General features: G+C 44.1%; 1 protein-coding gene across 2 annotated transcripts in view; it reads right to left on the minus strand.

Moving 5' to 3' along the window:
- The window catches only part of EYA2 (EYA transcriptional coactivator and phosphatase 2), a 266,542-nt gene that overhangs the window by 80,469 nt on the left and 158,258 nt on the right, over positions 1 to 27,815 (minus strand). For both annotated transcript variants that reach the window (XM_055306442.1, XM_055306433.1), the window contains 4 exons: positions 24,870 to 24,937; positions 22,682 to 22,859; positions 9,677 to 9,819; positions 3,173 to 3,256 (listed from right to left, as the gene is read on the minus strand). In XM_055306442.1, coding sequence (XP_055162417.1) covers positions 3,173 to 3,256; positions 9,677 to 9,819; positions 22,682 to 22,859; positions 24,870 to 24,937 — 473 coding nt within the window. The remainder of the gene's footprint in view (positions 1 to 3,172; positions 3,257 to 9,676; positions 9,820 to 22,681; positions 22,860 to 24,869; positions 24,938 to 27,815) is intronic.

Raw genomic sequence — 27,815 nt, forward strand, 5'->3', positions numbered from 1 at the left:
CCCCATTCCTTACCTAGGGGAGAACTGGAGGAGGGAGTGGCGAATTCTAGAATTGGAGTGAACATGGCACAGGGGACCTGGGATGCTCCGAGAGCTTCTCATCTCAGCTTTCCCTGGACATCCTGGGTGCTCACAGGCAGGCAAGTGAGCCTGAAATATGACTTTTACTCTCTCCTGGGTGATCTTACTCTCTCTGGGCCTCAGTTTCTCCTTCTGTACTATGGAGAATATTTGTGCATGTTGGTCTCCTAGGTCCTTCCAACTCCGGCCTTCAGTGGTTCTGAAATTCCAGCATAGATGTTGGCACTCAGATGCCAGTGGGGCCAGGAGGTTCCCATAAGTGGGTTAAACAGGCCAAGGGGGGGCTGTGGTTGGGCTGCACAGCAGACGCCCCCTCTAAGGAGGCTAGTCGCTACTCAGCTCCTGTTGATTGCTGCCACATGAGAATGTAGGATTGCCAGATTTTCTAATTTTTCAAGAAGAGTTGGAAATCTGGATTGTTTTGGTCTGTACAATCTCCTGATTTTTAAATGTTGGCGACAAATTCACATTTTTTCAAACACTCTAGGGGCCAAACAAAAATGTCTGCAGGCTGAATTTGGTCGGTGGCCACCAGCTAGGCATTTTTTGTTTTGATACTATTTTCCTTCCTTCCTTCCTTCGACAAATATTTATTTGGCGGCTTCTAAGTTGCAGGGGGCGGGGGAGACTGTTCTATGAACTGAGGATAAAGCAATGAACAAAACAGGGCAAAAAATGTGCCTGTCATCATGTAGCTTTCATTCTAGAGGATTGTTCTGACTTATTCATGCAACAAATATTTATTGAGCAATTCTGGCCCAGGCACATGTTCGCGGACCCTGCCCTGATGGTACATATAGCCTAGAAGGGAGGCAGATGGTGAGTGCATAATTATGCACGAAAAACACAGTAATAAGAAGAGTTGCAATTTAGATAAAAGGGAGTGGTTAGCAAAGTCCTCTTGAAGGAAGCTAATGAGAACTGAAACTAAGATTTAATCTAGTGAAACAACATGCTAGAATGTTCCAGATTACAGTAGAGGCTTCCAGTGTGCCCCTTCCCCATTTCGCCTCAGCTGTTGCCATTCCTCTACATGCAGAGGCTTTCAATTGTTAGCACCATGCTCTAGGGCTTCTTTGGGACCGGCGGGCAGTGCAGGGAGGTGATACTCTTAGTAGAGCCTTCAACCTATGACAGAAGGGAACATGTGGGTAAATATCCCAGCACCCTCACTCATTCCAGGGTCAACTTGGGATGTATGTTCTAGAGTCTCCTGGGGGCCTCTGGTGGGACTGAGCCTCATCTGTAGGAGCAACTATTTATGCAACCTGTACTGGCCACCTCCTCTGCCCCTGCCTCACTTTCCTGCTCTGTGCCTGGTGCTTCCTGGGAGAAACCCAGCAGAGATGAGAGACAATGTGGCTGAGTCTGAGGGCAGAAAGCAATTTAGGATGAGTAGTGGGAAATGGGGCTGCAGAGTGGGGCGGGAGCCAGCTCATGAAGGGCCTTGGGGGGCTGGGGTTAGGGTTTGTTGACGAGGAAGCTGGTGACCATTTTCTAGAAAGGAAGTGGCACGATTGGGGCTTGTGTTGGAGGAGGATCCTTCTGGCAAAGAGGACTGACGCGACTCAGGTGGCATGGGCTCAGAAAGGTGCTCTGGGCTTTGTGCCTGTCTTGAGGATGCCCACAGTTGGGTTTCTGGAACGGTGCTGACATAGACACAAAGACCATCCCCAAGATTACACAGCCCTACACAATCTACCAGAACCCAACTGTTCCGCTGTAGAACTTCAGAGTGGGCTATCTCTAAGGGCAGGAAGGGTGAAGGCATGCTTTCTTTAGGTGGGGGGGGGGAAGGGAACTTAACCGGGGTGGTTAGAAAACCCCAAACACGCCCAGACCGAGTGGGCAACCCACTACTCTAGGCCCTTTGGGATGGCCCAACCTTTTGCAATGGCTGCCAAGTCCACTCTGGTGTTTTCAGCAGCTCTGACTCTGCCACCCTCTACCTAAGCTGTGCTCCATCCAAGAACGCACGCCGGATTTCCCGCAGGCACTGCTAGACATATTAACGGCATTCCTACGTGGCAAGAGATTTCTGCACCACCGACACCATTTTTATATTCTTTACAACATAATGGCAGATGATAAATCTATCCCGCTAATTACACATCCAGCTTGTTATAACCCCCATAAAAAACACGAGCAGCTGGAAAAGCCATGAGGTGATGTCAAATCATATTTCTGGTCTCTAAACAGAAACAGAAATATTTTCCAGGCGCTGGTGAGTCTCATGGTTCCTACCCATGCGTGGAAGCAGCTGCCAGCAGGTCGCTCACCTCGGATGAGATGATGGCCCGCCTGTTCTCGAAAGCTCTGTCTCTCCACCCCCACCTGTCTCCCTGCAGAGATGGCATCCACATGTGGTCTGCTGGGGAGGCAACAGGGCCAAGGCAGAGAATCGGCAGGCCTTGGCTGCTAGCTGCCCGGTTCGTTTTTGCATTATTAAGGTGGGGTCCGTGTTGCCTGCCTTCACCACCCCTCAGCTGACAGCATTTGCCCAGAATTCTAACTGGACGGTTCTCTGATATAACTTGATGATATGTTTGCAAAGCTGTGGCGAAGGTCCACGCCGGAGCTGAGAGAACGCCTCCCCCTCGTCTCAGAGAAACGGAAGGAAAATGGAATTCATCTGCCGGAGACACTAAGATAAACAACAGGGAACCAGAAAAATACTTTACCTCGTTTTTTAGCTAAGATTACTGTTTTTGGCCACAGTGTATCCTCGCCCTCTTAGGAGGGAGACAGCTGAAGCCTCTAAGCTTATATCCTACCAAGTGGATGCTGAACGCCTTGTGTGTTGGAAGAGAGGCATGGGGGATGACAGGAGGGGAAGCTAATTAAATTTTCACATGTCGAGGAAAAATTTCATAGGAGTTCTCAAACCCAGACTGACCCAGAGGGGCAGCTTTAGTTGGAGAAGCCGTCTCATAAACTACCCCCACAATTCCCAGGACAAACCAGCTGGACAGATTGTCATGTTGAAAAAAAAGAGAGAGAGAGAGAGAGGGAGACACACACACACACACACACACACACACACACAGAGAGAGAGAGAGAGAGAGAGAGAAGAGACAAAATGGATTCTTACCTTCCCATATCTGGATGCAAAAGTCCCGGTGAGTAAGGAGTGAAAAATAATTATTGTCTCATCCAAATCCCACACGAACACACGCTGTGATGAAAGAGAGGAAGAGAATGGAGACAAATGAACTTGCTTGCATCTGACTTAATGTCTGCAGAAATTAATTCCCCGGGAGGAGAGAGAAATCTTGAAACACATTATCTTTAAGTTATAAAACATGTGACTCACTGATGTGTCACTGGATCCCCATCCAACCTCAGCTGTGTAAAGTGGATTCTGATGGCCAATTCTGGGCTCCTATCAACCCACAGATGCCAGAACCAAGAAGCCTGTTCTTGCCTTCCACATAAAAGCTCGAAAATGGAGGAGCCCAGTCCAAAAACAACAATAAAAATCATATAACTCATTGGGAAAAATGAAGTACTACCTTTTTTTTTTTTTTTTTTTACATTCACCGCTCACCATAAACCCAACTGCTTCTAAATGCTCCTGTTTTTAACAATCCTGGGGATTACCTCCACAACTCTTAAGTAACATACTTAGGCCTCCTTTACTTCCCAATTTGCCTTGCCAACTTTAGACAATAGCTCTTGACTGAGTAATGCAAAAGATGAGGGTTTAGCTCCTGGTAATATCCCTCATTCTTCCAGAGCTTTGCATTTTTCACATATGTGAGGCCTTTTATTTCTAAGACCATCCACTCTGGACACTTTCCTCAGCTAAAACAGTAAATCCCCCAGGGAAGATGATGGCTGCCGGCATCCCCACCCCTTCCTCCTCTCCTCCCGGCTTAGCCTTACTTTTGTGCTGCCAACATGGACAGACTTATTCGTGCATTTGGTTTCAGAGCTGCACTTCCATCTCCTGGGCTCTGTCTAGATGCTGCTTTTCAAAGCTGGTAACCAGTAAAGAGCACTCACATCTTGTGATTACTGTTCCCTGCAGAGCCCAGTAATGCTGGGATTTCCCTTCCTTCTCTGGGTGTCAGATGTCCTAACCCTAGAGCCACTTTCAAGAGACAGTTCCTCCTATCATGGTCACGTCCTTTCCTGCGCTCTTTCTCAGTTAAAATCATGCCATATCCCGGTGTGTCGATGTAGGAGCCATGTCCTGTCTGGCATAACTTTTTGTTTTTGCAGGAGTTTATTAATTTCTTTAATTCTTTTCTAGTTTCCAATGATGTGTCTTCGTTAGAATCTCAAATTTGGCCACACCCTCCATATCAAAGATGTTCCTCCTCGGTGACAGGATGTTCCAGTGTGGACTGGATCATCTTCAGGCTTGCTGCATAGCTAGCATCCTGAGATGTCCTTTTACTGCATTTCCAGATGAGATCCACTTTATTTATTTATTTATTTATGATAGTCACACACACACAGAGAGAGAGAGAGAGGCAGAGACACAGGCAGAGGGAGAAGCAGGCTCCATGCACCGTGAGCCCGACGTGGGATTTGATCCCGGGGCCTCCAGGATCGCGCCCTGGGTCAAAGGCAGGCGCCAAACCGCTGCGCCACCCAGGGATCCCGTGAGATCCACTTTTTCTTGGATCCCAAGTCTCTCTCTCTCTTTTTTTTTTTAAGATCTTATTTATTTATTTGAGAGAGAGAGAGAGAGTGAGCACAGGCACAAGGAGGGGAGGAGCACAAGTAGGGAGGAGCAGAGGAGGAGAGAGAGGGACAAGCAGACTGCGCTAAGTACAGAGCCCAACGTGGGGCTTGATCCCAAGACTCCAAGATTGTGACCTGAGCTGAAACCAAGAGTTGGATGCTCAACCAACTGAGCCACCTAGGTGCCCCTCTCTCTTGGTTTTCTTCCTGGTTTGTTTGAGCACATCTTTAAGCTGCTTCTTCTAAAACGATGCCTGGAAAATAGAATTCCTACATCGCTATCTTTATGTTGCTCTATGGTACCTCTGGGTACAGAATTCCAATTGGAAAATAATGTCCTCTAGATGTTTGAAAGCATTCCTCCATTGGCTTGTAGTGTCCGGTGTGACTGGTGAGAAATGTGATGTTTCATTGATCTTCAGTCTTTTGCTTTTTTTTCTCTTTTGGATACTTAGGATCTTTATATTTGCAATCTTCAAGTTCCAGGAGGATATACCTAGGTGTGATCTTTCTGCATTCATACTGTTCATACTGTTCAGCACCTGGCATTTTCGATCTTCCTTCCTTCCTTCCTTCTTTTTTGTTTTTTTTCGATCTTATTTCTTTAAATGATTTCCTCCCACCGTTTCCACTGTTCTCTCTTGCTGGAATTCCTGACAGTCAAATTAGACTTTTTTGATCGATACTGCTTATTCTTAAATACTTTCTGTAGTTTTGTCTTTTTGATCTGTACTCTGGGAGGTTTCTTAAACATTTTCTCCTAATCCTTCTATTGAACTTCCGTCATTTAAAAATTTCCAGTGACTCTTATACTTTGTCTCTGAATATTTCCTTCCCAAGAGCCTCCACTTCTTATTTTCTGGAGGCAAGAGCTTCTTGGATCCTTATAAGAAAGCCAAACAGAATTTTCCTACATTCCTTTTTATTTCTTATATTCTATCATTTATCCTATTACCTTTTCTTGACCTAATTTTTCACATTGTTGGTTTTCCTCATTTTCCTGGTGATGACCTTTTTTAAGAGCAAAGGGCCCGACTGATTGTGTGTGTAGCTGGTGTAGGGGATGAGCACCAAAGGCAGCTACTCAGTCTGCCATCTCAAATGGGCCACCCCATTCGAGAAAACTCTCTGGAGGTGAATGGCTCTACTTACACATAGGCCTTTGCCATGCCCTTAACAGTAAAGAGCAGGGTGGTCTGTAGGAGGAAAAGGTCAGTTAGTGCAGGGATTTTTCAAAGTAATCGGCAGATCTGAGTGTCATTTCATGAGTTTTTTGGTCTAATTATAGTTATGTGTGTGTATGTGCTGGGTCACAGGATTAAGTGTTGTTCTTATTAAGAGTCATGGTAAAAAAAAGTTTGACAACTATTTTTTTTAAAGATTTTATTTATTTATTCAGGAGAGACACACAGAGAGAGGCAGAAACATAGGCAGAGGGAGAAGTAGGCGCTCTGCAGGGAGCTCAATGTGGGACTCGATCCCAGGACCTGGGGATCATGCCCTGAGCTGAAGGCAGACGCTCAACCACTGGGCCACCCAGGTGCCCCAACAACTACTGTTTTTAAGAATGGCTTCCGGATTTCAATATTCTAAGTCCTAGTTTATCTGAACTAACTCAGCTGGATTAGTTAAACTTAGAAATTTTGGTAAAGGAATAAAAAAAATCAGTGAATATTTTCAAATTGAATGCAGATTCCATTAATATATGTACTACACTCCCTTTGAAGAACAAAGTCTGTCCCCCTCCCTAGCCCTCTCTTCCCCTGCCCTAGATCCTTAGTGAGTGGGTTTCTGGGGGCTATTATGCAGGTGACCCGACTCTCTAGCTCACTAGGGTTTGGGTCAGAGAAAGCCCCTAATCCCAACTGGGTCAGAGGCCTTTCCTTGAACACTTCAAATTGGAACCTAGAAAGACATTCATCATCTTTGAGTGGCTGCTGGCAGCCACGCGATCTGAAGGACAGGGAGGGCCAGTCTCTAGGGAAGAGAGGGATGGAAAGACCACCCCACCCTCTTCCAGGACCTGGATTCAGTTAGAAGCAGAGTGGGGCTGGAGGAGGGTGGAGCCCAGGAGCCAGCCGCTGAAAAGACACCAGGTCCGGGAGTCTAGCACCTGCACTGTGGCGCGTGGGGAGAGAAGGTATAAACGTACTTCCTTGCCTCATCTACCTATTGGTTCCAGTATCCTGCTGACACTCTGCTGTCCCCCGCCCTGGGGTTCTGAGAGTATTTCGGTATCCCTAAAATAACTTCTGCTTTTTCACTTGAGCTAGCTCAGGTTGGTTTCTGGCACCTGCAGTTGAGGGATTTCAACTAATCTACACTCAGAATTTCTCTCCTTTCCACTTCTCTACATAGCTTCTCTCTCGTGGGCTCCTGTCATTAGCAACACTGCCAAAGACTTGGGAGGTGAGACCCTGGCCAACCCTCCACGCTGACGGCGAGCATGGAAGTAAAACATAGCTCACGCTTTTTCGACTGTCCTTGCCTAGTTGTTTCCTCTGGAATCAAGATGCAGATGTTTCCAGAATGGTATCACCATGTAAACCCCGACTTCCCTGCCACCTCCACTACCTTCTCCGTTCAGTGGAAAATGTCTCCCTCCCCACCCCTACCGAGAGCAGAAGGCACATAAAGTGACTGATTAATGAAAGAAAAAAAAAAAGACATTATGCTCTGGTCTCTGCATCTCCTTAGACGTGTGACCTGAAGCTGCAGGAAATCCTCAGGAATGTGGGAGGCAGACAAAGCAAAGACAACGTGAGGCAAACAGATTTTCTTCGAGGCTTTTGTAGAGGCCCAGTCCTGCTGAGGGGATAGTGCAAAGTCTCCTCCGTGTTGGAAGGTCAGGGTTTTGAGAATTAGAGGAAAAGTAAGGACAAATCCCTCTGCCTGAGAGCAGTCCCGGAAACAGGGGGAAGGCTGGAACTGGGGCAGGTCCCCAGGGGGGCCAGCTCTCAGGGGGGATGGCTGCTAGTACACCCCGGGAGGCTGACCAAAGGTAGGAGGCAAGCGTGGTATCCCAAATATTCAACACCTTCTGGGACAGCTGGGACAGACCCTAGCCATGAACAAGTGCTGACAACCCTGCCAGTGAGTACAGCTCCACTAGCGAATGCTGGCTAGATCTCAAAAGCCATGGTGGTGGGGCATTTGTGGTCGGGCCCCCAGCACCCTGTCCCCATCTGATAAGAGCACGCTGGTGTTCTTCTCCCACTGTGTGCTGTCTTGGTGGAACTGTCAATCAAGGGCCAGCCTGAGCCAGGCCAGTGGGAGGCTGACTCCTTGGAATCAGACACAGTGTGAAGTGACGCTAGGATCCCACGTGGTTTACTCTCCAGCAGGGGTGGCATCCTCAAGGTTCCAGAGATTCCTCAGCATGGCCTTTGTTTGTTACTGTTCTTTCGAACCTTGTTTTGTGACTTCCTCTCCATGTTGCTCCCTTTCAGTAATTTCCATTTTGCTTAAGTAACCAGAACCAGTTTGTGTTGCTTGCAACCAAAGGATTGTGTCTCGAAGTCCAAGGTTCCCGTCCTCAACAAGGATTCCCACGCCCAAGGTATGGCATGGAAACCCAGAAGTCCAGAGACTGGCTGGAGACTCAGTCAAAATTACATTGACTTTAAGGAAATGGTGAAAATGATATTTCTTAGTACATCTGAATTCAAGGGCCAGCTTTGTAGTTGCTGCATAAATCGTACAGGGTTATGACTAGAGATGGGATGATGATGCCTTCGGATCTCTCGGCCTGGACCCAGACTTTGCCGATACTACCCGTATACTCATAGCACACTCAAGCCAACAGATCTGCCCTCCTATATTTCTGCCTTTTGCAAAGAAGTATGAACTAATGAACATGCCCATTTTTTCTCCCTAGATATCTATTGATTGCTTCTTTCTGTTTTTCTAGGCATCTCTTTTGCCTCTGTCCCCATTAATACTCTGTCCTCTTCTCTCATGCATGCTGTTTTTTTTTTGGGGGGGGAAATGTCAGTGCTTGAACAATAATCCTACACTTGCTTTATTACAATAAAGACTGGCACATCTCTCAGACCAGCCGTTCTCAGCGTGGGCTGCACGCTGAAATCACCTGGAGAGCTTTAAGATATTGATGCCTGGGTTCCTCCCTCAGGGAATTGGATTTAACTGGTCTGGGGTGCAGCTTGAAAATGAAGGCTTTCAATGCTCCCCAGGAGATTCTAAGGTGTAGCCCAGGTCATGAGCTACTAAGGAACTCAGCATTATGGAAACAGTGCAAGCTCATCTGAGCCAGCCTCCTGTCTCCAGACAGATAAATATCCAAGCCATGTTAGAACCATGAGGGGAAACTTTAGAACTCCCTTGCAATGTATATCTAATTAGTCTGGGGTGGGGCCTGTGCACCTGCATTTTAAAAAGCATCCAAGGTGATACTAATATGTGGCCAGGGTTAAGAACCCTCTAACCCAGCTGGGGAGGTCCACTGCCCACTTGTGTCCTTACCAGGGCCTCTCAGGATGTGGTCTCCAACCCTGCAGTAACAGCACATTCTGGGAACTTGCTGGAAATGCAAATTCTCAGCCCCTGCCCCCAATCTACTGAATTGGAAACTCAGAGTGCGAGGCCCAGCAGTCTAAGTTTTCACAGCTCCCCTGCCTACGTTCGAGAACCTGTGTCCTATGTTCTTTACTATCTCCAGGGTCACTTTTCCTAGCCTGGTCAGTCAACAGTACTTCCTTATGGCCAACATAATTCTTCTCTACTTTCTCATCAAGTGGTCTTTTCTCTGTTACTGAGCTTTGTAGACACAAAGGACCATTCTCCCCTGTGTGCATGGACAGAACTCTGCCCCCCGCCCCAGGTTCTTGTTCCAGCCACAGATGGAGATTACATTCACCACGTCAAACAAGCAGTCTGGAGTTACCTCGATCTCGTTGTCCCCGGCTGGGGAGGGGTCACTGCTCCGCTTGGACCGGCCTCGGAGCTTCCCATCGGAGGCCCGGTGTGGCCTGTCTGCGTCTCCCTCTTTCGCCGGTGTGGAAGGTCCATTGTGGGTGTTATAGTCCCCTGTGTAGGAAAGGGAGGGGTGGACATATCAGAAGCTTTGGCAGGAAATATCACACCACCAGAACCAGCTCCCTGGTACTAGGTCCCAAAGGCAGCATGGAACGCAAAGATCTCGTGGAAATCAAATCCGCTGTGGGTGGTCCTTTCAGCCTATTCATGATCATTCACTCATGGGGCAGAGAGGCCCTGGGCAGGCATCGTCAGTCCCAGGCACTGCTTCTCACAGTACTGAGCTTCTAGAGAGAGGGAGGGGCGTCAGACAAACAAGTGAGGACAGAACACCCGGGTGAGGATGCGTGTTACAGAGAATTAACAAATGGGATGGGGACTGGGTGGGGGTGTGCTGGGAGGTTCCTAACTGATATGGGCTCCTCTGGGAGGGCTCATGGAAAAGGGGACACCTGAGCGGAGATCTAGGGAGTGCGGGCGAGTTGCTGGGGGAGCTGTAGTGTCCGTGAGCAGAGTTTTGCCTTTGCAACTCTCCATATCCTAAAGCCTGAGAATCCCCAGAGCAACAGAAGGAAGGAAATTAGTACTTATAAGGAAATTAGTACTTATATTAGTACTTATGGCAGCAAACTTTGCTGTCTTTAAGATAATGCCAGCTTGCCATCACAAAGCCAGATTTCAGGTTGTACTACCAATTTGCTGGTGGTCATTCACGACAGTGTTGGTACCTGGCACAAAACAGCCACATAGGACCATGGAACTGTAATAGAGATCCAGAAATGGACCCTGAAACTTTATGGTCAACTAATATTTCGACAAAGGAGGAAAGAGAATCACTGGAAGAAAGACAGTCTCATCAATAACATGGTGCTGAGGAAATTGGTCATCAACATGCGAAGAATGAATGGACCACTCTTTTTCACCATACACAAGATAAACTCAAAATGGTGAAAGATTTAAATGTGAGACAAGACTCCATCAAAATCCTAGAGGAGCAAAACAGGCAACACCCTTTTTGAACTTTTGGCCACAGTAACTTCTTGCAGATACATCACGTAAACAAAAGAAACAAAAGCAAAAAATGAATATTGGGGACTTCATCAGATAGAAGCTTTGAGTCAACGGATCAGTAACAAATCCAAGAAAACTACAGAATGGGAGAAGTATTTGCAAATATCATATTCAGATAAAGGGCTAGTTTCCAAGAATTTACAGTACTTATTAGATCAACGAGAAAGAAACAAACAATTCCAATCATGAAAGGGCAAAAAGACATGAAGAGAAAATCTGCACGAGGAAGACAAGAATGGCAAACATGCACATGAGCAAAATGCTCTGCATCACTTGCCATCAGGGAAATACAATCAAAACACAATGAGATACCACAAGTACATCAGTGAGAATGGGAAAATTTAATAAGGCAGGAACCAACAAATTTTGGATGCGGATGTGGAGAAAGGGAAACTCTTACAATTTTGGTGGGAATGTGACTAGTGGTGCAGCTTGCAGCCACCCTAGGAAGAACTGTGTGGAGTTCTCAAGAATTAAAAATTGACCTTGCCCTATGGAGGTCCAGCAATGCACTGTCGGATTTTCCCCGAAGATTCAGATGCAATTGAAACGCCGGGGCCTGACCCCGATGTTCTAGCAGATGTCCACAATAGCCAAATGTGGAGGAGTGGTGTCATCGAAAGATGAATGGTTAAAGAAGATGTGGTTATGTATACAATGGATATTACTCAGCATTCGAACGACAAATACCCACCCATTTGCTTAAACGTGGATGGAACTGGAGGGTGTATGCTGAGTGAAGTAAGTCAATCGGAGTAAGGACAAACAGTGTATGTTTCACTCATGGGGGAATATGAATAATAGTGAAGGGGAATATCCGGGAAGGGAGAAGAAACTGTGTGGGAGATTTTCTGAAAGGGACACTAGAATTAAAGATTTACTCTGGGAAATGAACTAGGGGTGGTGGAAGGGGAGGCGGGCGGGAGGGGTTGGGAGGCCAGTGAATGGGTGATCGGGGGACGGAGGGGGACATGAGGACTGAGCACTGGTGTTGATTCTGTATGTGGTAATTGAAAACCAATAAAAATTATTTATAAAAAAAAAAAACTGAAAATGCCCAGCTTGGGCGAATGGGAGGTATGTGGGGGGAATTCTCTGTGTTGCTCTCCCTGTGTGGCTTGCTCCATTCTCTATGAGACAGCACAGGGCTGGCACTTAAGATGAGTCAGTAAACGATGTGAACTGAGTTCTGGCTTGACCCATATACATGTAGGGTCAGTGAGAAAGTGCAGCGCAGAAGGTGGCCACCTGCCCCTTCCACCACCCAGGAGGTGGTGCTTCTGGAATGTGCAGAGAGGCTGCCATCCTCATGCCTTCAGGCACCTGTCTGATGACCTTGCAGGAATGAGCAGCACCCTCCTGGGACCCAGGTCCCAAACCCAGCATCCAAGCTGTATTGTTTTTTTAAGCACAGAAGTTTGAAATCCATGTTTTTTTTTTTTTTTAATCAGAGTTTACTGTCTTTATTTAGCTCCCGAAGTGGGATGATGTCACTCTGTGTTACCCCGCAAACTAATGGTGGAGGTAGAGCCACGGTCTGGGCCAGCCCTCCTCGCTAGAGGGACAGAAGCATAAACCAGCGCAGAGCCTTAGAGGGCACTCCATCCCGCTCTCTCGTTTCACAGCTGCTTGTTTTAGCTCCCAAATGTATCCTGTGGACTTCATCTCTCTTTCCATAATTGCCAGTTCTTGGACCATGAAGAGGAAAATGCTTTTGTCTAAAAATACTTGGCAATGTAGACTGGTTTTTTTCCCCCCCTTACCCTGGAAGGACGATTTCCCCCTAAAACCCAAGGGATTGAACTTGGTTTATTCAATATTTCTAAAACTTCTTAGCAGACTAAGGACATAATAAGAAAAGGTTTGGTTTTGAGTTGTCAGGACTTCAGGGCCATCTCCAATTGCCCAGCATTTTCAGGATGCAGCATGAGAGATCCTCAAATACTGATCTTGCAAAGACTTTCTTCTGGAGGGTGGAAATAGGCGGTAAATAAATTCACAGATGCTAAAGAGTCGTAGATAAAGTTTATCCTGATTTACTTGGTATTCTAAGGCTATAGGGGCTTAGAAAAACATTTGTTAACCCCATCAATATCCAGGCAAATATTATTAAAAAGAGGGGATATACCAGGCATCTAAAAAAAGGCTAAATAAGGTGTTGGGGAAGTCAATATATTAAGAGTCTCCCAGCACATCTGGGTGGCTAGTTGGTGAAGCATCTGCCTTTGGCTCAGGTCCTGATCCCAGGGCCCTAGGATCAAGCCCTGTGTCAGGTGCTCTGCTCAATGGGGAGTCTGTTTCTCCTTATCCCTCTGCCCCTGCCTCCCCACTTGTGCTCTCTCTGCTCTCTCTCAAATAAGTAAATAAAATCTTAAAAAAAAAAAAGTCTCCCTCCTTGCTTCCCCTCCCCAAATAGCTCTTTCCCCACCTTTTTACATTCTTGAGAATGAAGTGTCAAGGTTCAAGGTCACAGTCAGAGGTACACAGGCTAAAGCAATTTATGTAAACCTTCTTAGGGATCATTTCACTCTTTTTTTTCTCTCTTTCCTTACACTTTTACACAACCTTCCAAGAGTTTCCTTGTAATCCCTTTGTGATCCTTGCCTACCACTCTGCTTCCCAGGTGACCACTAATACACTTTCTCTCAAGAAAAAATTTGCTTTTTCTAGAGTTTTAAAGAAATGGAATCACACAGTATATATGCTTTTTTTTTTTGGTCTGGCTTCTTTCAACCAGAATAACTGTTTTGAGATTCAATCCATGTGGTTACGTATATGGACAGTTCATTGCTTTGTGTTGTTGAGTACTATTCTATTGTGTGGATTTACCACGCCCTGTCTGTTCACTTGTGGATGGACATTCGGGTTGATTCTAGTTTTGGGATGGAATAAAACTGCCATGAATGTTCACACATCAATCTTGGTATGACTATAAGCTTTCTTTTTACCAGCGTGATTATGAGGTCGTGTGGTGAGTCTATGTTTGACTTTTTAAGAAACTGCTAAGTTGTTTTCAAAAGTGGTTGTGCCATTTCACATTCTCACCAGTGGGGTAAGAGAGTTCTAGTTGCTCCACATCCTTGCCAACCTTTGATATGGTCAGTCTTCACGATTACAGCCATTCTAAGGGGTACACATTATGGATTTAATTTGTACTTCACTAATGATAAATGATCAGCATCTTAATTATGTACTTTTTTTTTTTGCCATCCTTGTATCTTTTTTGACTGCTCAAATTTTGCCCATTTCATTACTGAGTTGTTTGTTTTCTTAGTCTTGGGTTTTGAGAATTCCTCCTATATTTCATAATATGTGTTGGTGAATCTTGTGTGTCAAGCTGATGGGCTGGTAAAACATTATTTTTGGGTGTGTCTATGAGGGTGTCTCCAGAAGAGATTGGCATTTGAATCAATAGACTCAGTAGAGATCTGCCCTCACTAATGTGCAGGAGAGCATCACCGATTTCACTGAGGGCCCAAATAGAACAAAAAGGCAGAGGAAGTGCAAGTTATCTTTCTTCTTGAGCTGAGATGTCCATCTTTTCCTGCCTCAGACATTGGAGTTCTTGGTTCCTAGGCCTTCTGACGCAGACTGAATTGCTCTACTAGCTTTCCTGGCTCTCTGGCTTGCAGGAGGCAGGTCACGGGACTTGCTGATTTGAGCTATTTTTTGTAATAAATCTCTATCTCTCTATCTCTGGTTTCTTTGGAGCACTCTAATACAACATACTTTATCAGATACATGCTTTGTAGTTATTTGCCCCCCAGACTTCTCTTCCCATTCTCCTCACAGTATCCTTCAAAGAGTGAAAGTTGTAAATTTTTGTGAAGCCAATTTATATAATTTATTTTCTTTTTGGGTCATGTTTTTGGTGTCATATATGAGAATTCTTTGCCTAGCCCAAAGTCACAAAGATTTTCTCCTGTTTTCTATACAAGTTTTATGTTTAGGTCTATGATCTATTCTTTGTTAATTTTTTTATGTCATGTGAGTTATGGGCTGAAGTACAGTTTTTCCAAATATAGATATCCAGTCGTCAAGAATCTTTTGTTGAGAAGACTATCCTTTCTCCACTGAATTGTCTTGAAACTTTACAAAAAAAAATCATTTGTCCATATCTATGTGTGTTTATTTCTGCATTCTCTATTCTGGTACATTGATCTACTTGTTTATCTTTATGTGATACCATATTATCATGATTACTGTGGCCCTATAGTATTTTTTTTAAAGATTTTACTTATTTATTTGAGAGAGAGAGAAAAAGAGAGAATAAAAGAGAAAGCACAAGCGGGGTGGGGTGGGTGGGCAGAGACAGAGGGAGAAGCAGGCACCCTTCTCAGCAGGGAGCCCAACTTGATCCCAGAATCCAGGGATCATGACCTGAGCGGAAGTCAGACACTTAATCAACTGACCCACCCAGGTGCCCCTGTAATAAGTGTTAAAATCAGGTAGTGTTAGCTTTACAACTTTGTTTTTCTGTATCAGAGCCATTGAGGCTATTCTAGGTCCTTTGTATTCTTTGAAGTTCAGAATTAGCTTGCTAATCTCTACAGAGAAGAGTCAGATATTGACAGAGATTGTGTTAAATACATAGATCAATTTGTGAAGAGCTGACATCTCAGTAATATTAAGTCTTCTGAGCTGTGAGCAAGGTATATCTTTCCATTCACTAAAGTCTTCACCTGGGGTGCCTCAGTGGTTGAGCGTCTGCCTTTGGCTCAGGGCATGATCCTAGGGTCCTGGGATTGAGTCCTGCATCAGGCTCCCCACAGGGAGCCTGCCTCTCCCTCTGCCTGTGTCTCTGCCTCTCTCTCTGTGTCTCTTATGAAAAAAAAATCAAATCTTAAAAAAATTAAGTCTTCACTTCTTTCAGTAGTGTTTCATAGTTTTAAGTGTACAACTCTTGCACATGTTTTGTCAGATTTATCCCAAAGCATTTAATATTTTTTGATGGTACCGTAAATGAGATTTAAAACTATCCCATTTCTGGGTGCCTGGATGGTGTGGTCATTTAAGCACCTGAATCTTGGTTTCAGCTTAGGTTATGATCTTGGGGTCTTGAAATCAAGCCCCACCTCTGGGTCTGTGCTTAGCACAGAATTTGCTTAAATTTTTCTCTCCCTCTGCCTCTTCTGACTGTACTCTCTCCCTCTCAAATAAATAAGTCTTTTTTAAAAAACTATCCTATTTCCTATTGCTTATTGTTACTATATTAAAATACAATTGATTTTTATACATTCACCTAGTACTCTGCAACATTGTTAAGCTTACTTTTTAGTTTTAGCTTTTTAATAAATTCTATCTAATTTTCTACATAGGTGATCATGTCATTTTACTTCTTTTCCCATGTGGAGGCTTTAAATTATTTTTCTTGCCTTACTGTACTGGCTAGAATCTCCAATACAATGGTGAATAGAATTGGTAAGAGTATACCTCTTGTCTTGCTTCTGATCTTGGGGAGTAGCTGTAGGCTTTTTGAAGCTATCCTATTTTAGTCAGCTTGGGCTGCTATGACAAAAATGTCACAGACTGGGTGGCTTAAATAACAAAGATTTATTTTCCACATTTCTGGAGTCTGGGAAGTCCAAGATCAAGGCATTGGCCAATTTTATTCCTAGTCAGAGTCTTCCTCCTGGTTTTCAGGTGGATGCCTTCTTGCTATATGCACACACAGTAGAGAGAGAGATATATTAACTCTGATATGTCTCTTCTTATAATTGCACTAACCCCATTTATGAGGGCTCCACCGTCATTACGTAATTATTCCCAAAGACTCCACCTCCAAATACCAACATATTGGGGATTAGGACTTCAGCATATGAATCTGGAGGAGGACACAAACATTCAGTCTATAACATGTCTTTTTCTAATAAAGAAAGTTCCCTTCTATTCCTAATTTGGAATTTTTATCAGGGACAGATGATAAATCTTGTCAAATGTTTTCTATGCATCTATTTAGATGAACTTTTCCTTCCCTTTCCAGTTAGTTAATATGGCAAATAACATTGATTTTCAAATTTTAAACCACCTTTGCATCCTGGGGATAAATCACACTTGGTCATTATATATTATTCTTCTTTCATATATTGTTGGACTTGATTTGTTAACATTTTGTTTAGAAGTGTTTTATTGGGATCCCTGGGTGGCGCAGCGGTTTAGCGCCTGCCTTTGGCCCAGGGCGCGATCCTGGAGACCCGGGATCGAATCCCACGTCAGGCTCCCGGTGCATGGAGCCTGCTTCTCCCTCTGCCTATGTCTCTGCCTCTCTCTCTCTCTCTCTGTGTGTAATTATCATAAATAAATTAAAAAAAATAAAAAAAGAAGTGTTTTATCTATGTTGATGAGGGATATTGGTCTATAGTTTTCTTTTCTTTTTTTTTTTTTTTAAATATTTTTATTTAGTTAGTTGAGAGAGAGGGGACTAGCATGAGTTGGGGTAGGGACAGAGGTGAGGGAGAAGCAGATTCCCCACTGAGCAGGGAGCCTGATGTAGGGTTCATCCCAGGATCCTGTGATCATGATCTGAGCCAAAGGCATACACTTTTTTTAAAAAAAGATTTTATTTATTCATGAAACACACAGAGAGAGGCAGAGACATAGGCAGAGGCAGAAGCAGGCTCTCTGCAGGGAGCCTGATGCAGGGCTCGATTCCTGAGCCCTGGGATCATGACCTGAGCTGAAGGCAGATGTTCAACTACTGAGCCACCCAGGTGTCCCCAAAGGCAGACACTTCACTGATGGAGCCACTCAGGTGCCCCTGGTTTCCTTTTCTTATAATGCCTTTGTCTAGTTTTGGCATCAGGGTCATGCTGGCTTCATAGAATGAGTTGGGAAGTATTCTTTCCTCTTCAATTTTCTTCAAAATTTTGTGTAGGATTGATAGTTCTTACTTAAATGTTTGGTAGTCTTAATCAGCGAGGCCATCAGGGCCTGGTGATTTCTTTGAAGGAAGATTTCTGACAAAAAATTCAATTTATTTAATAGATATAGGCCTATTAAAGCTATAGATCTATTTAGGTTGGTATGATGTTTGTAAAATTGCATCATTATCTCTTTAATATCTGTAGTATCTGTAGTGATGTCATCACTTTCATTTTATTGGTAATTTACGTCTTTTTCTCTTTTTCCTGTATCGGCCTATCTAGAGTTTTATCAGTTTTATTTATCTTCTTAAAGAATCAGCTTTTGGTTTCACTGATTTTCTCTCTTTTTTTCTGTTTTCAGATTTCATTGATTTGCATTTTGGTCTTTATTGTTCCCTTTCTTCTTCTTACTTTGAGTGTATTTTGCTCCTCTTTTTCTAGTTTCTAAAGTGGAAGAGGAGGTGTTTGGCTTGAAATTTCTCCTCTTTTCTAACATAGACACTTGTGCTATAAATTTCCTTTTATGTACTGCTTTAGTGATGTTCTACGAATTTTGACATGTTTTTTTTTTTTTAATTTTGACATGTTATGTTTCATTTTCATTAAGTTCAAAATACTTTTAAATTTTCTTCTTCTTTTTTTTTTTTTCTTCGACTCATGGTGTATTAGTCAGGGTTCTCCCAAGAAACAGAACCAACAGGATGCATGTAAATATATATATAAAAGGAGGTTTATTATAGGAATTGGCTCATGCAGTTAGAGGTCAGGAAGTCCCACAATCTGCTTTTTGCAAGCTGGAAAACCAGGAAATCTGGTGATATAATTCAGTCTGAGGCTGAAGGCCTGAGTACTTGGGGTAGGGGAAGTCTGGAGGGTTCGGGCCCCACTGGTACAAGTCCTGGAATCCAAAGGCCTGAGAATCAGGAGCTCTAATGTCTGTCCAATTATCTTTTTAGATAATCTGTATCATACTGAAAAGTCTGAAAAGAAAAAAGCCCTTAAGGAACCACTACTAATTTGTTTTTTCTCTTGAGTGAAGTACGTTCAGATTTTGTCCTCTACTTCAGCAAATTGCTCTGCAATCATCTGTAAATTGCTGCAACTTTGTATGTTAATGCATATCAATGCAGACTAGGCAGGGGGCTGGGGTGGAGAAGAGCATCAGGATACTGTAACCAGGCAATGCAGAGTATGAGCATGATCTATCGGTAATATATAAACCTCTTGAGGCTCTGGAATTTGGAACCAACCACTCAAGGAGATCCTGGATAATTTCAAAAGTAGAGTTTTTATGGGAAATTTTAAGAGAGAGAGAGAGAGAGAGAGAGAGAGAGAGAGAGTGTGCGCGCGTGTGCACATGTGCACACATGCATGCTTACATGCCCTTCCTTTATAACAGACACCGGGGAAAAGAGTCAAGAGACCTCAGTTACAGCTGACAACTATTTATGTCATTAGATTTTATGTGAGCTTGTTAGACACACAGTAAAAACCATCTCAACCACTTATTGTTGAACCTTAGACCAAGCGATAAATGAAGAACAGGGGGAAACAATAAAGAAACGTTTCAAAGAGATACAATGAACCTTTATGTTTGCTCTTGATGGGGAACAAAGATAACCTTCCTAAATACCCCAAATTCTTAGGAAGTAAGTCTTTGGAATCCAGTTCCAAATTATACATAGACAGTGGCAACTACTTCAGGATTTCCTGCTTATATCTCCTTTCTGCAACCAAGTGGAGCAGCCACACTCTGAAAAGCAGGATGGTCAAAGATAATTTAGAATTATGACCAAGAAAAGTTTGTTAAATTTCATACCCTTCAAAGAAAGCAATTTGGAAGTTGTTACCTAGATACTACACATTCATTAAGTATTGCAATGAAATCACAATGACCAAAATCAATGCTCAAGCCCTAAACTTCCTTAAAAATTGACTTAAGAAGGACACCTGGGTGGCTCAGTAGGTTAAGCATCTGACTCCTGATCTCAGCTCAAGTCTTGATATCAGGGTCATGAACTCAAGCTCTGCACTGGGCTCTGCTCTCGACACGGAGCTTACTTAAACAAACAAACAAACAAACAAACAATAAAAAAAGCCCACCATGGACTTAAAAATGCCTGGCCATGTTGTCTCCATTTGTCACCAAACCAAGGATAATTAACTTGTCCCAGTGATGGAAAATTTAAAGGCTAAAAGCAACAGCTGTACCAAGAACCTCAGGAACAAAAGAAGTTAGTTTCCACTACTGTTCTTTTTCTAACATTAGCCAGTATTTATTGAATCAATGTCCATACACTCTCATGTTAGATTAACTTCTACAAGCCCCAGTTTTTCAGAACCCACTGAAAAGAAAAGAGAACAAAATGCAATGGCATCTCCTTTACATTGGGCATTCTAAATCATTGCTGTCATGTCAATTAATGATAATATATCTAAACCATGTCATAAAAGAGAAGCCATGTGCATAGCAGATCTTTGGAAGGAATGAATGAATCCATAGGCTGGTGAGTTAGTTGCATAGGGATGTACATCACCCAGGGGCCAGGATGTGGGCTCCCCCACATGTTACTCTTTTTTTTTTTTTAAAAGATTTTATTTATTTACTTAGAGAGAGAGAGAGAGAGAGAACAAAAACAGAGGGAGCAGGGCAAAAGGAGATAGAGAAGCAGACTCCCCACTGAGCAGGGAGCCTGACTTGAGGCTTCAACCCAGGACCCTGGGATGATGACGTGAGCTGAAGGCAGATGGTCAACCAACTGAGCCACCCAGGCACCCCACCACATGTTACTCTTTAATTTAGGTGGGTGCCATTGGTTGTGGATACCTGTACTTTGGCCCATCATCTCTTCTGTCTTCCCCTGGGTAGTGTGCTCTGGGTTTTTTTTTTTTGGAAACCACCTCTCCCTCTCCCTCATATGGTCTGGGTGGAGATGACCCAACTCTAGCTCCTGCTGTGGCCATGAGACCCAGGTCTGTTGCCCTATCTCAGCATTCCAACCACTGCCACAGAGACTGGTGTGAGGACAGGTATGTGACCTAAGCTGGGCCAACAGAAGTGTTACCTGGGACCTCTGCAGGGGCTGTTTGGAAGGAGGAATTCTCTCTGAGGGGTAGATAGGAAGGCAGAACTGAATCCTGAAGTGGCTGGTGACCATCTTTGCCACCATAATGGGAGAGCCTGCTTGAGAGTGAAATGGACCCAGGAAAATGCAGAGCCAGAGGAAGAAAGAGACTAAGTCCAAAAATTATCATCTGAACCTCTGGACCCAGCCTTGAATTACTATATATCTTGATTACATAGGTTTAAAATTTCCTTTTTTGGGGGGGTTCTGGATGGCTCAATTGGTTGAGTGTCTGACTCTTGGTCTCAGCTCAGGTCATGATCTCAAGGTGGTGAGATCAAACTCTGTGTTGGGCTCCACTCAGCAGGGAGACTGCTTGAGATTTTCTCTCCCTCTACCCTTCCTCCCACTCATGTGCATGCTCTCTCTCTCTAAAATAAATAAATCTTAAAAAAAAACATTTTTTTTTTGCTTAACTAGTTTGAATTGTATCTTCTATCTTTCAAAGCCAAAAAATCCTGGCCAATAAAAGGAATTCCTAAAGCTGTTCTGCTATGGAAAAATACATGTGTGAGGATTTTAAAAAAAGATTCAATTCTTGATGAGGGAACCAAGGTTTGATGGCCACTGACCTTCTGTTCTCAAATGGGTTTTAGATAAATAATCTCAGCTATCTGTGGCTACTGAATATCCAGGAGCCCTGGTTATGGAGCCCAAGAGGCCTGGGTTCAAATCCCAATTCCACCAATTACTACCAAGTTACTTATCCTCCGATATTCATTGTTCTTACCTGGAAAAAAGGGGGTAACTGAAAACCAGTTTTTGTGAGGATTGTGACTTTCCTTATCATATTTGAAATTCTGTATTTATGTGATTATTTGATTCCTGTCTGTAAGAATCAAGTCTATGTTGCACTTTATTTCCTGCTTGGAAAACAGCAGGTGCTTTAAAATTTTTGTTGAATCAATATATAAATAAGTGACATGAGAAGACCACATAGATAAGTGCTTGGCACATCGCAGATGGGTAACAAATATTAGTTTCCTTTCTTTGAGGACTGGGGCTCATCAATCCCAGGGCACACAAGGGCCAGGCAGGTAATGAACCTGAAGTATGTTGGCCAGATGTGGAATCGTGTTTGCCCTGTCTGAATGGGGCACACATTACTCAGCCAGCCAAGGGTTGTCACTTATGAATGTAGACCTAAGTGACCAGGTCCAGATTTTCTTTCAAGAGAAGACCAGATCTATTTTCAAGAGAACGCAGAAATTAGAATATTTTTTTTGAAATTAGAATTTTTAGGTGAAAATTTTAAACATGGGGGCACCTGGGTAGCTCAGTGGTTGGGAGTCTGCCTTTGGCTTAGGTCGTGATCCCAGGGTCTTGGGACTGAGTCTCATATCAGGCTCCCCATAGGGAGCCTGCTTCTCCCTCTGCCTATGTCTCTGCTTTTCTCTCTGTGTCTCTCTTGGATAAATAAATAAAAAATATATTTTAAAGACTTTATTTATTTATTCATGAGACACACACACACACACACACAGAGAGAGAGAGAGAGAGAGAGAGAGAGAGACGCAGAGACACAGGCAGAGGGAGAAGCAGGCTCCATGCAGGGAGCCTGATGCGGGACTCGATCCTGGAACTCCAGGATCATGCCCTGGGCTGAAGGCAGGCACTAACCTGCTGAGCCACCGAGGGATTTCCTAAATAAATAAAATCTTAAAAAACATTTTAAACATGGGCACAATTAAAGGCGCACACACATACACGGAAAGGCCAACAAAACATATCTGAGGGCTGGATTTAGCTCTTGGGTGACCAGTTCATTACAACTGGGACCTCTGTCCAGTCCATCCTTCCTACAAGAGCTCAGGTCTCAGCCACCAATAACCACGAGACAGTGACCATACTTACCGCCAAGCAACTCAGAACTCTGGTTGGGGACACTGTGAGATGCCTCCTGGAGGACGTAGGTGGATGTGGAGAGGGGAGACGGGCAGATGCTGCTGGCTGGGACGTAAGGAGGGCTGTAGGATGAGCTGTAATACTGGGAATACTGGCTCTGAGGGAAGCCGGGGTAGGAAGTATAGTCCTAGAAAGGGAGACACACAAGGCGCTGAGTGAGGAAAGCTGTCTGGGTGGGGGCCGTCCTGCAGCCCAGTCATAGGCTGACGATGGCAGAGGGCCTTGTGAGGTGGGTCTGCTGTCTATCTCCATCTCTCTCACTAGAATAAAGCTCCATCAGGGCAGGGACTCTCCCCACATGCAGATCCCAAGACAAGGATGCAAGTGCAAGTATTCAGGAGGTGAAGGAGACACCAGGTGGGGGATACGGAAGTGAGACTGCAAAGGGAAGAAGGAAGAGCAGCCAATCTGGGGGATTCTAAGTGGGGACTGGAGGGAATTCCCCGGGGAAACACCGGGATGGTATAAAACATACCCTCAGAACGATCTCTCCTAGTGGCAAGGGAGCTGGGGTTGTTCATATACCAACTCCAGCCAGTCTTTGATTGAGAGCTGCTCCCCGGGCTCTTCATTCCCTGGCACTTGCCTCCTGCCCTATGCTCTGGTTCTAGGGAAAACCCTCAGCCCGGGGATGCAGAGGTTGCAATCTGGAAGTCAGGGGATGTGGCCCTGTCTGTCAGTGTCTGTTTTGATCGCTATTGTATCCCTAGCATCTGAAATCGTGCTGGACACAGAGGGGAACCCAACAAATACTAGAGAGGGGCACCTGGGTGGCTCAGTGGTTGAGTGTCTGCCTTTGGCTTAGGTCATGATTGTGGGGTCCTGGGATCGAGTCCTGCATCAGTCTCCCTGCAAGGAGCCTACCTCTTCCTCTGCCTGTGTCTCTGCCTCTCTCTGTGTGTTTCTTATGAATAAATAAATAAAATCTTAAAAAAAATAAATACTAGATAAATCAACGAACCAATGAATGAGTGATAGAGACCTCATGCGCACAGACCCAGGGGACTAGGTGACATATTAAGTTCATGAGGGGTACAAGTACAGCAGCACCTACACAGCACTAGAGATCCAGAATCTTTTATGGGGAAATCTCAGAGATCAAATCAAGGAATGCCAATCCCCCCCCTTTTTTTTTATCAAGCTTTGCTTAAACCAACACATATTCCAGCTGTCCCATGATAGTCATTGTTCCAAATACTCTGTCCCACCATCATCATAAACCAGTGCTTCTCAACCCTGCAAGGACTCACAGAATTTCAGTTTCCTGGTCACTGCCCCGGCCCTAGAGAATTGTAATTTCTGGGGGTGGCATTTAGGGAAATCTCTGCTTTTGACAAGCTCCTATTGGTGAAATGGGCAGAGTGAGGAACCACACCTTAAAAGGAACTGTTGTATTTACGAGCATTTTATCCTTGTCCACAGTATACTGGAAATTGTACAGAAATACAGAAACAATCTTCCAAGATTTAAATCACTTAGATTCTTTAGCTCACTGAAGAAGAAACAGTGAATTCCTCATATTTAAATGTGTTAAATACGCCACCTACTCTGTGGTAGTTTTGTTTTAACGTTAGCCTGAAAGCATGTTCACCTTTTGTTCTGAAATAATCTTAGACTTCATAGAAGAGGTCCACAAATAGGACAGAGTTCCCATGCTCTCATTCTTAATTTGCTCTCTAAGTGAAAGCAAGACAATCAAACCATCTTTACAGGGTTGACCTGGTGTCATTTAACAAGCATTTATAAAGCCCCTGCTGTGTGCTGGGCCCTCGGCACTGGAATGCGGAGGTGAAGATGATGGATTCTCATGCTTGAGAAGGTCACGGCTGGTGAGCGAGCACACGCATTTGCATTCATACATTCTAGATTCAACAGTCAATGGGTGTCTTGGGCTCAGGTCAAGACATAATCTATGATATCGCCTATGTCACCTTGGAAACCCGCCAGTAATTTCAATTTCTCTGCCTCTACACTGTTTCTTTCTGATGGCCTTTTGCACAGTCAGACTCCTATGGTCTCTAAACCCAGGGAATAAGAGACAGCATTTCTGCGGGGGGTGTGGGCGGGAGTGGGCTCTCAGGGTGTCCTGATTTAGGGAAAGAACAGAGAAAACAGGTGATGGGGGAGTGACGCCTACCTGGTGCACACTTCCAAATCCGGCTGCGTTGGTCAGGCCATTTGCTCCTTGGTAGATCCCCGCTGTGCCTGCAGGAAGGAGGGACAGGTACAGATGAGGTTTCTTACAGTCGGAGAGGGATGAGGAGGAGAAAGATTTGGCAGACAGGTGGGCTCTGAGGACTGACAGGCTGGAACAGGAGGCAACCTGAGACCCTGGCAAGCTGCCAAATCTCTCTAAGCCTCAGTTCTGTCAATTGATGAATGAAATAAGTAACTCCTTCATCAAAGGATTGTGCTGAGCAATAAATGAGACAGTGCATACAATACAGGTTCTGGTTCTCAATGATCATGTTTAAAAAATATTTATTTAAAACATTGTGGTAAATGTACATGACGTGAAACTTTACCATTTTAACTATTTCTAAGTGTACAGTATAGTGGCATTTGGTATATTCACATTGTTCTGCAACCTTCACCGCCGTCCATGCCCAGAGCTTTTTTCATCTTGCAAAACTAAGGTCGTGTCCCCATTAAATGATACCTCCCCATTCCTCCCCTTCCTCCACCCCCAGCACCCACCCTTCTCCTGTCTTTATGATCCTACTACTCTAGGATCCTTGAATAACTGGAATCATGTAGCATCTGACTTTTGGGACTAGCTTATTTTATTTAGCATCATGTCTCCAAGGTTCATCCATGTTGTGGCACGTGCCGGAATTTCCTTCCTTTTTAAAGCTGAGTGACATTCCATTGTACTGTATACCATATTTTGTTTATAATTCTTCTGTTGGTGGGCACTTGGATTGCTTCCATTCTTTGGCTGCCGTGAATAATGCTATGAACATGTGGGTACAAATGCCTCTTTTGGGAGAAGCCTCGAACACTGTTAGTGGGAATGCAAGCTGGTGCAGCCACTCTGGAAAACAGTATGAAGGTGCCTCAAAAAGTTGATAATAGAGCTGCCCTATGACCCAGCAAGTGCGCTACTGGGCATTTACCCCAAAGATACAAATGTAGTGATCCCAAGGAGCACCTGCACCCCAATGTTTATGGCAGCGATGTCCACAGTTGCCAAACCATGGAAAAAGCCCAGATGTCCATCAAGAGATGAATGGATAAAGAAGATGGGGTGTCTATATATATATATATATATATATATATATATATATATATATATATTACTCAGCCATCAAAAAATGAAATCTTGCCATTTGTAATGACATCGATGGAACTAAAGTATGTTATGCTAAGTGAAATAAGTCAATCAGAGAAAGATAATTATCATATGATTTCACTCATATGTGGAATTTAAGAAACAAAACAGGATAGTAGGGGAAGAGAGGGAAAATAAAAGAAGATGAAATCAGAGAGGGAGACAGACCATAAGGGACTCTTTATCATAGGAAACCCACTGAGGGTTCCTGGAGGGGAGGAGGGGAGGATGGGGTAACTGGGTGATGGACATTAAGGAGGGCATGGAATGTAATGAGCACTGGGTGTTAGATAAGACTGATGAATCACAGGCCTCTACCTCTGAAACCAATAATCCATAATATGTTAATTAATTGAATGCAGATAAAAAAAGAACAATTATAAAAATCCCCAAAACTCCACAATACCTCTTTCAGACCCTGATTTCAATTTTTTTTAGGTTTACACCCAGAAGCAGAATTATTAGATCATATGAAAATTTGATTTTTAATTTTTTGAGGAACTACCATACTGTCGTCCATAGTGGTTCCATCATTTTACATTCCCTTGAACACAGCACAGGGTTCCAAATTCTCCACATCCTCATCAACCCACTCACTCACTCTTCCTTCCTTCCTTCTTTCCTTCCTCTTTCTCTCTCTTCCTTTTCTCCCTTTTCTTTCTCTCTCTCTTCCTTTCTTTTTTTGATAGTAGCTATTCTAAGGGGTGCACAGTGGTAAATAAATAAACCAAATGGTAGTAAGTTGAAAAAATGCACAAAAGGACTTTTGCTCTCTGAACATCAGTTGCCCCATCTATAAAATGGCAATAAAAATGATACTTCTATTACTACTAGAAAATGCTATTTAGTGAATGAATAAGTAAGTGGAGAATGGGGTGTCATTTAAAACAAGGTAGTCGGGACACCTGGGTGGCTCAGCAGTTGAGTGCCTGCCTTTGGCTCAGGGTGTGATCCTGGAGTCCTGGAATCGAGTCCCACATCGGGCTCCCTGCATGGAGCCTGCTTCTCTCTGCCTGTGTCTCTGCCTTTCTCTGGATCTCTCATGAATGAATAAATAAATAAATAAAATCTTAAAAAAATAAAACAAGGTGGTCAGGCAAGGCCTCTCTGAGAGGACACTGGAGCCAAGACATGCCAGCATTGGACACAGCCTGGGGGACGAGTGTTCACGAACACTGGGTGCAACAAATCCTAACACAGAGATTCGCTTGGCAGGTAAGAGAAAGAGAGGAAAGTCCAGTGAGGCAGGAGCCCAGAAGGGGAAGAGGGTGGCTACAGGAATGACAATGGTGAACTTGTGTGTGTTGGGTTTTATTCTGAGCTTTACCTGGACAAAGTGAGGCACAGAAAATTTAAGTGACATGCCCAAGGCAGCACAGAGAGTGGGTGACAGCTGTTGGGGCTGGCCCTAGACAGTCTGACTTGAGTTTTCCATATCCCTCTATGCTGCTATTGCTGATGCTTTTTCAAACTGCTTTTTTGGGGGGATATAGCTTATATACTATAAAATTCCTCTCTGGGGCAGCTGGATGAGTTTTAAAGTAATTGATACAACTGTGCACCTGTTACCACAATGCAGTTTTAGAACATTTCCATCATCCCCAAAATTCCCTTACGCCCCTCTGCCATCAACCCCCATCTCCAGCATCAGGTAGCCACAGATCTACTGCTGATTCTAGAGTTTTGCCTTTTCTAGATGTTTCTGAGTGGTGTGAATGTACCACATCCAGTTGGGACTATTCCAGATAAAGA

The sequence above is a fragment of the Nyctereutes procyonoides genome, unplaced genomic scaffold (genome assembly GCF_905146905.1).
Source record: "Nyctereutes procyonoides isolate TBG_1078 unplaced genomic scaffold, NYPRO_anot_genome, whole genome shotgun sequence".
Lineage (NCBI taxonomy): Eukaryota > Metazoa > Chordata > Mammalia > Carnivora > Canidae > Nyctereutes > Nyctereutes procyonoides.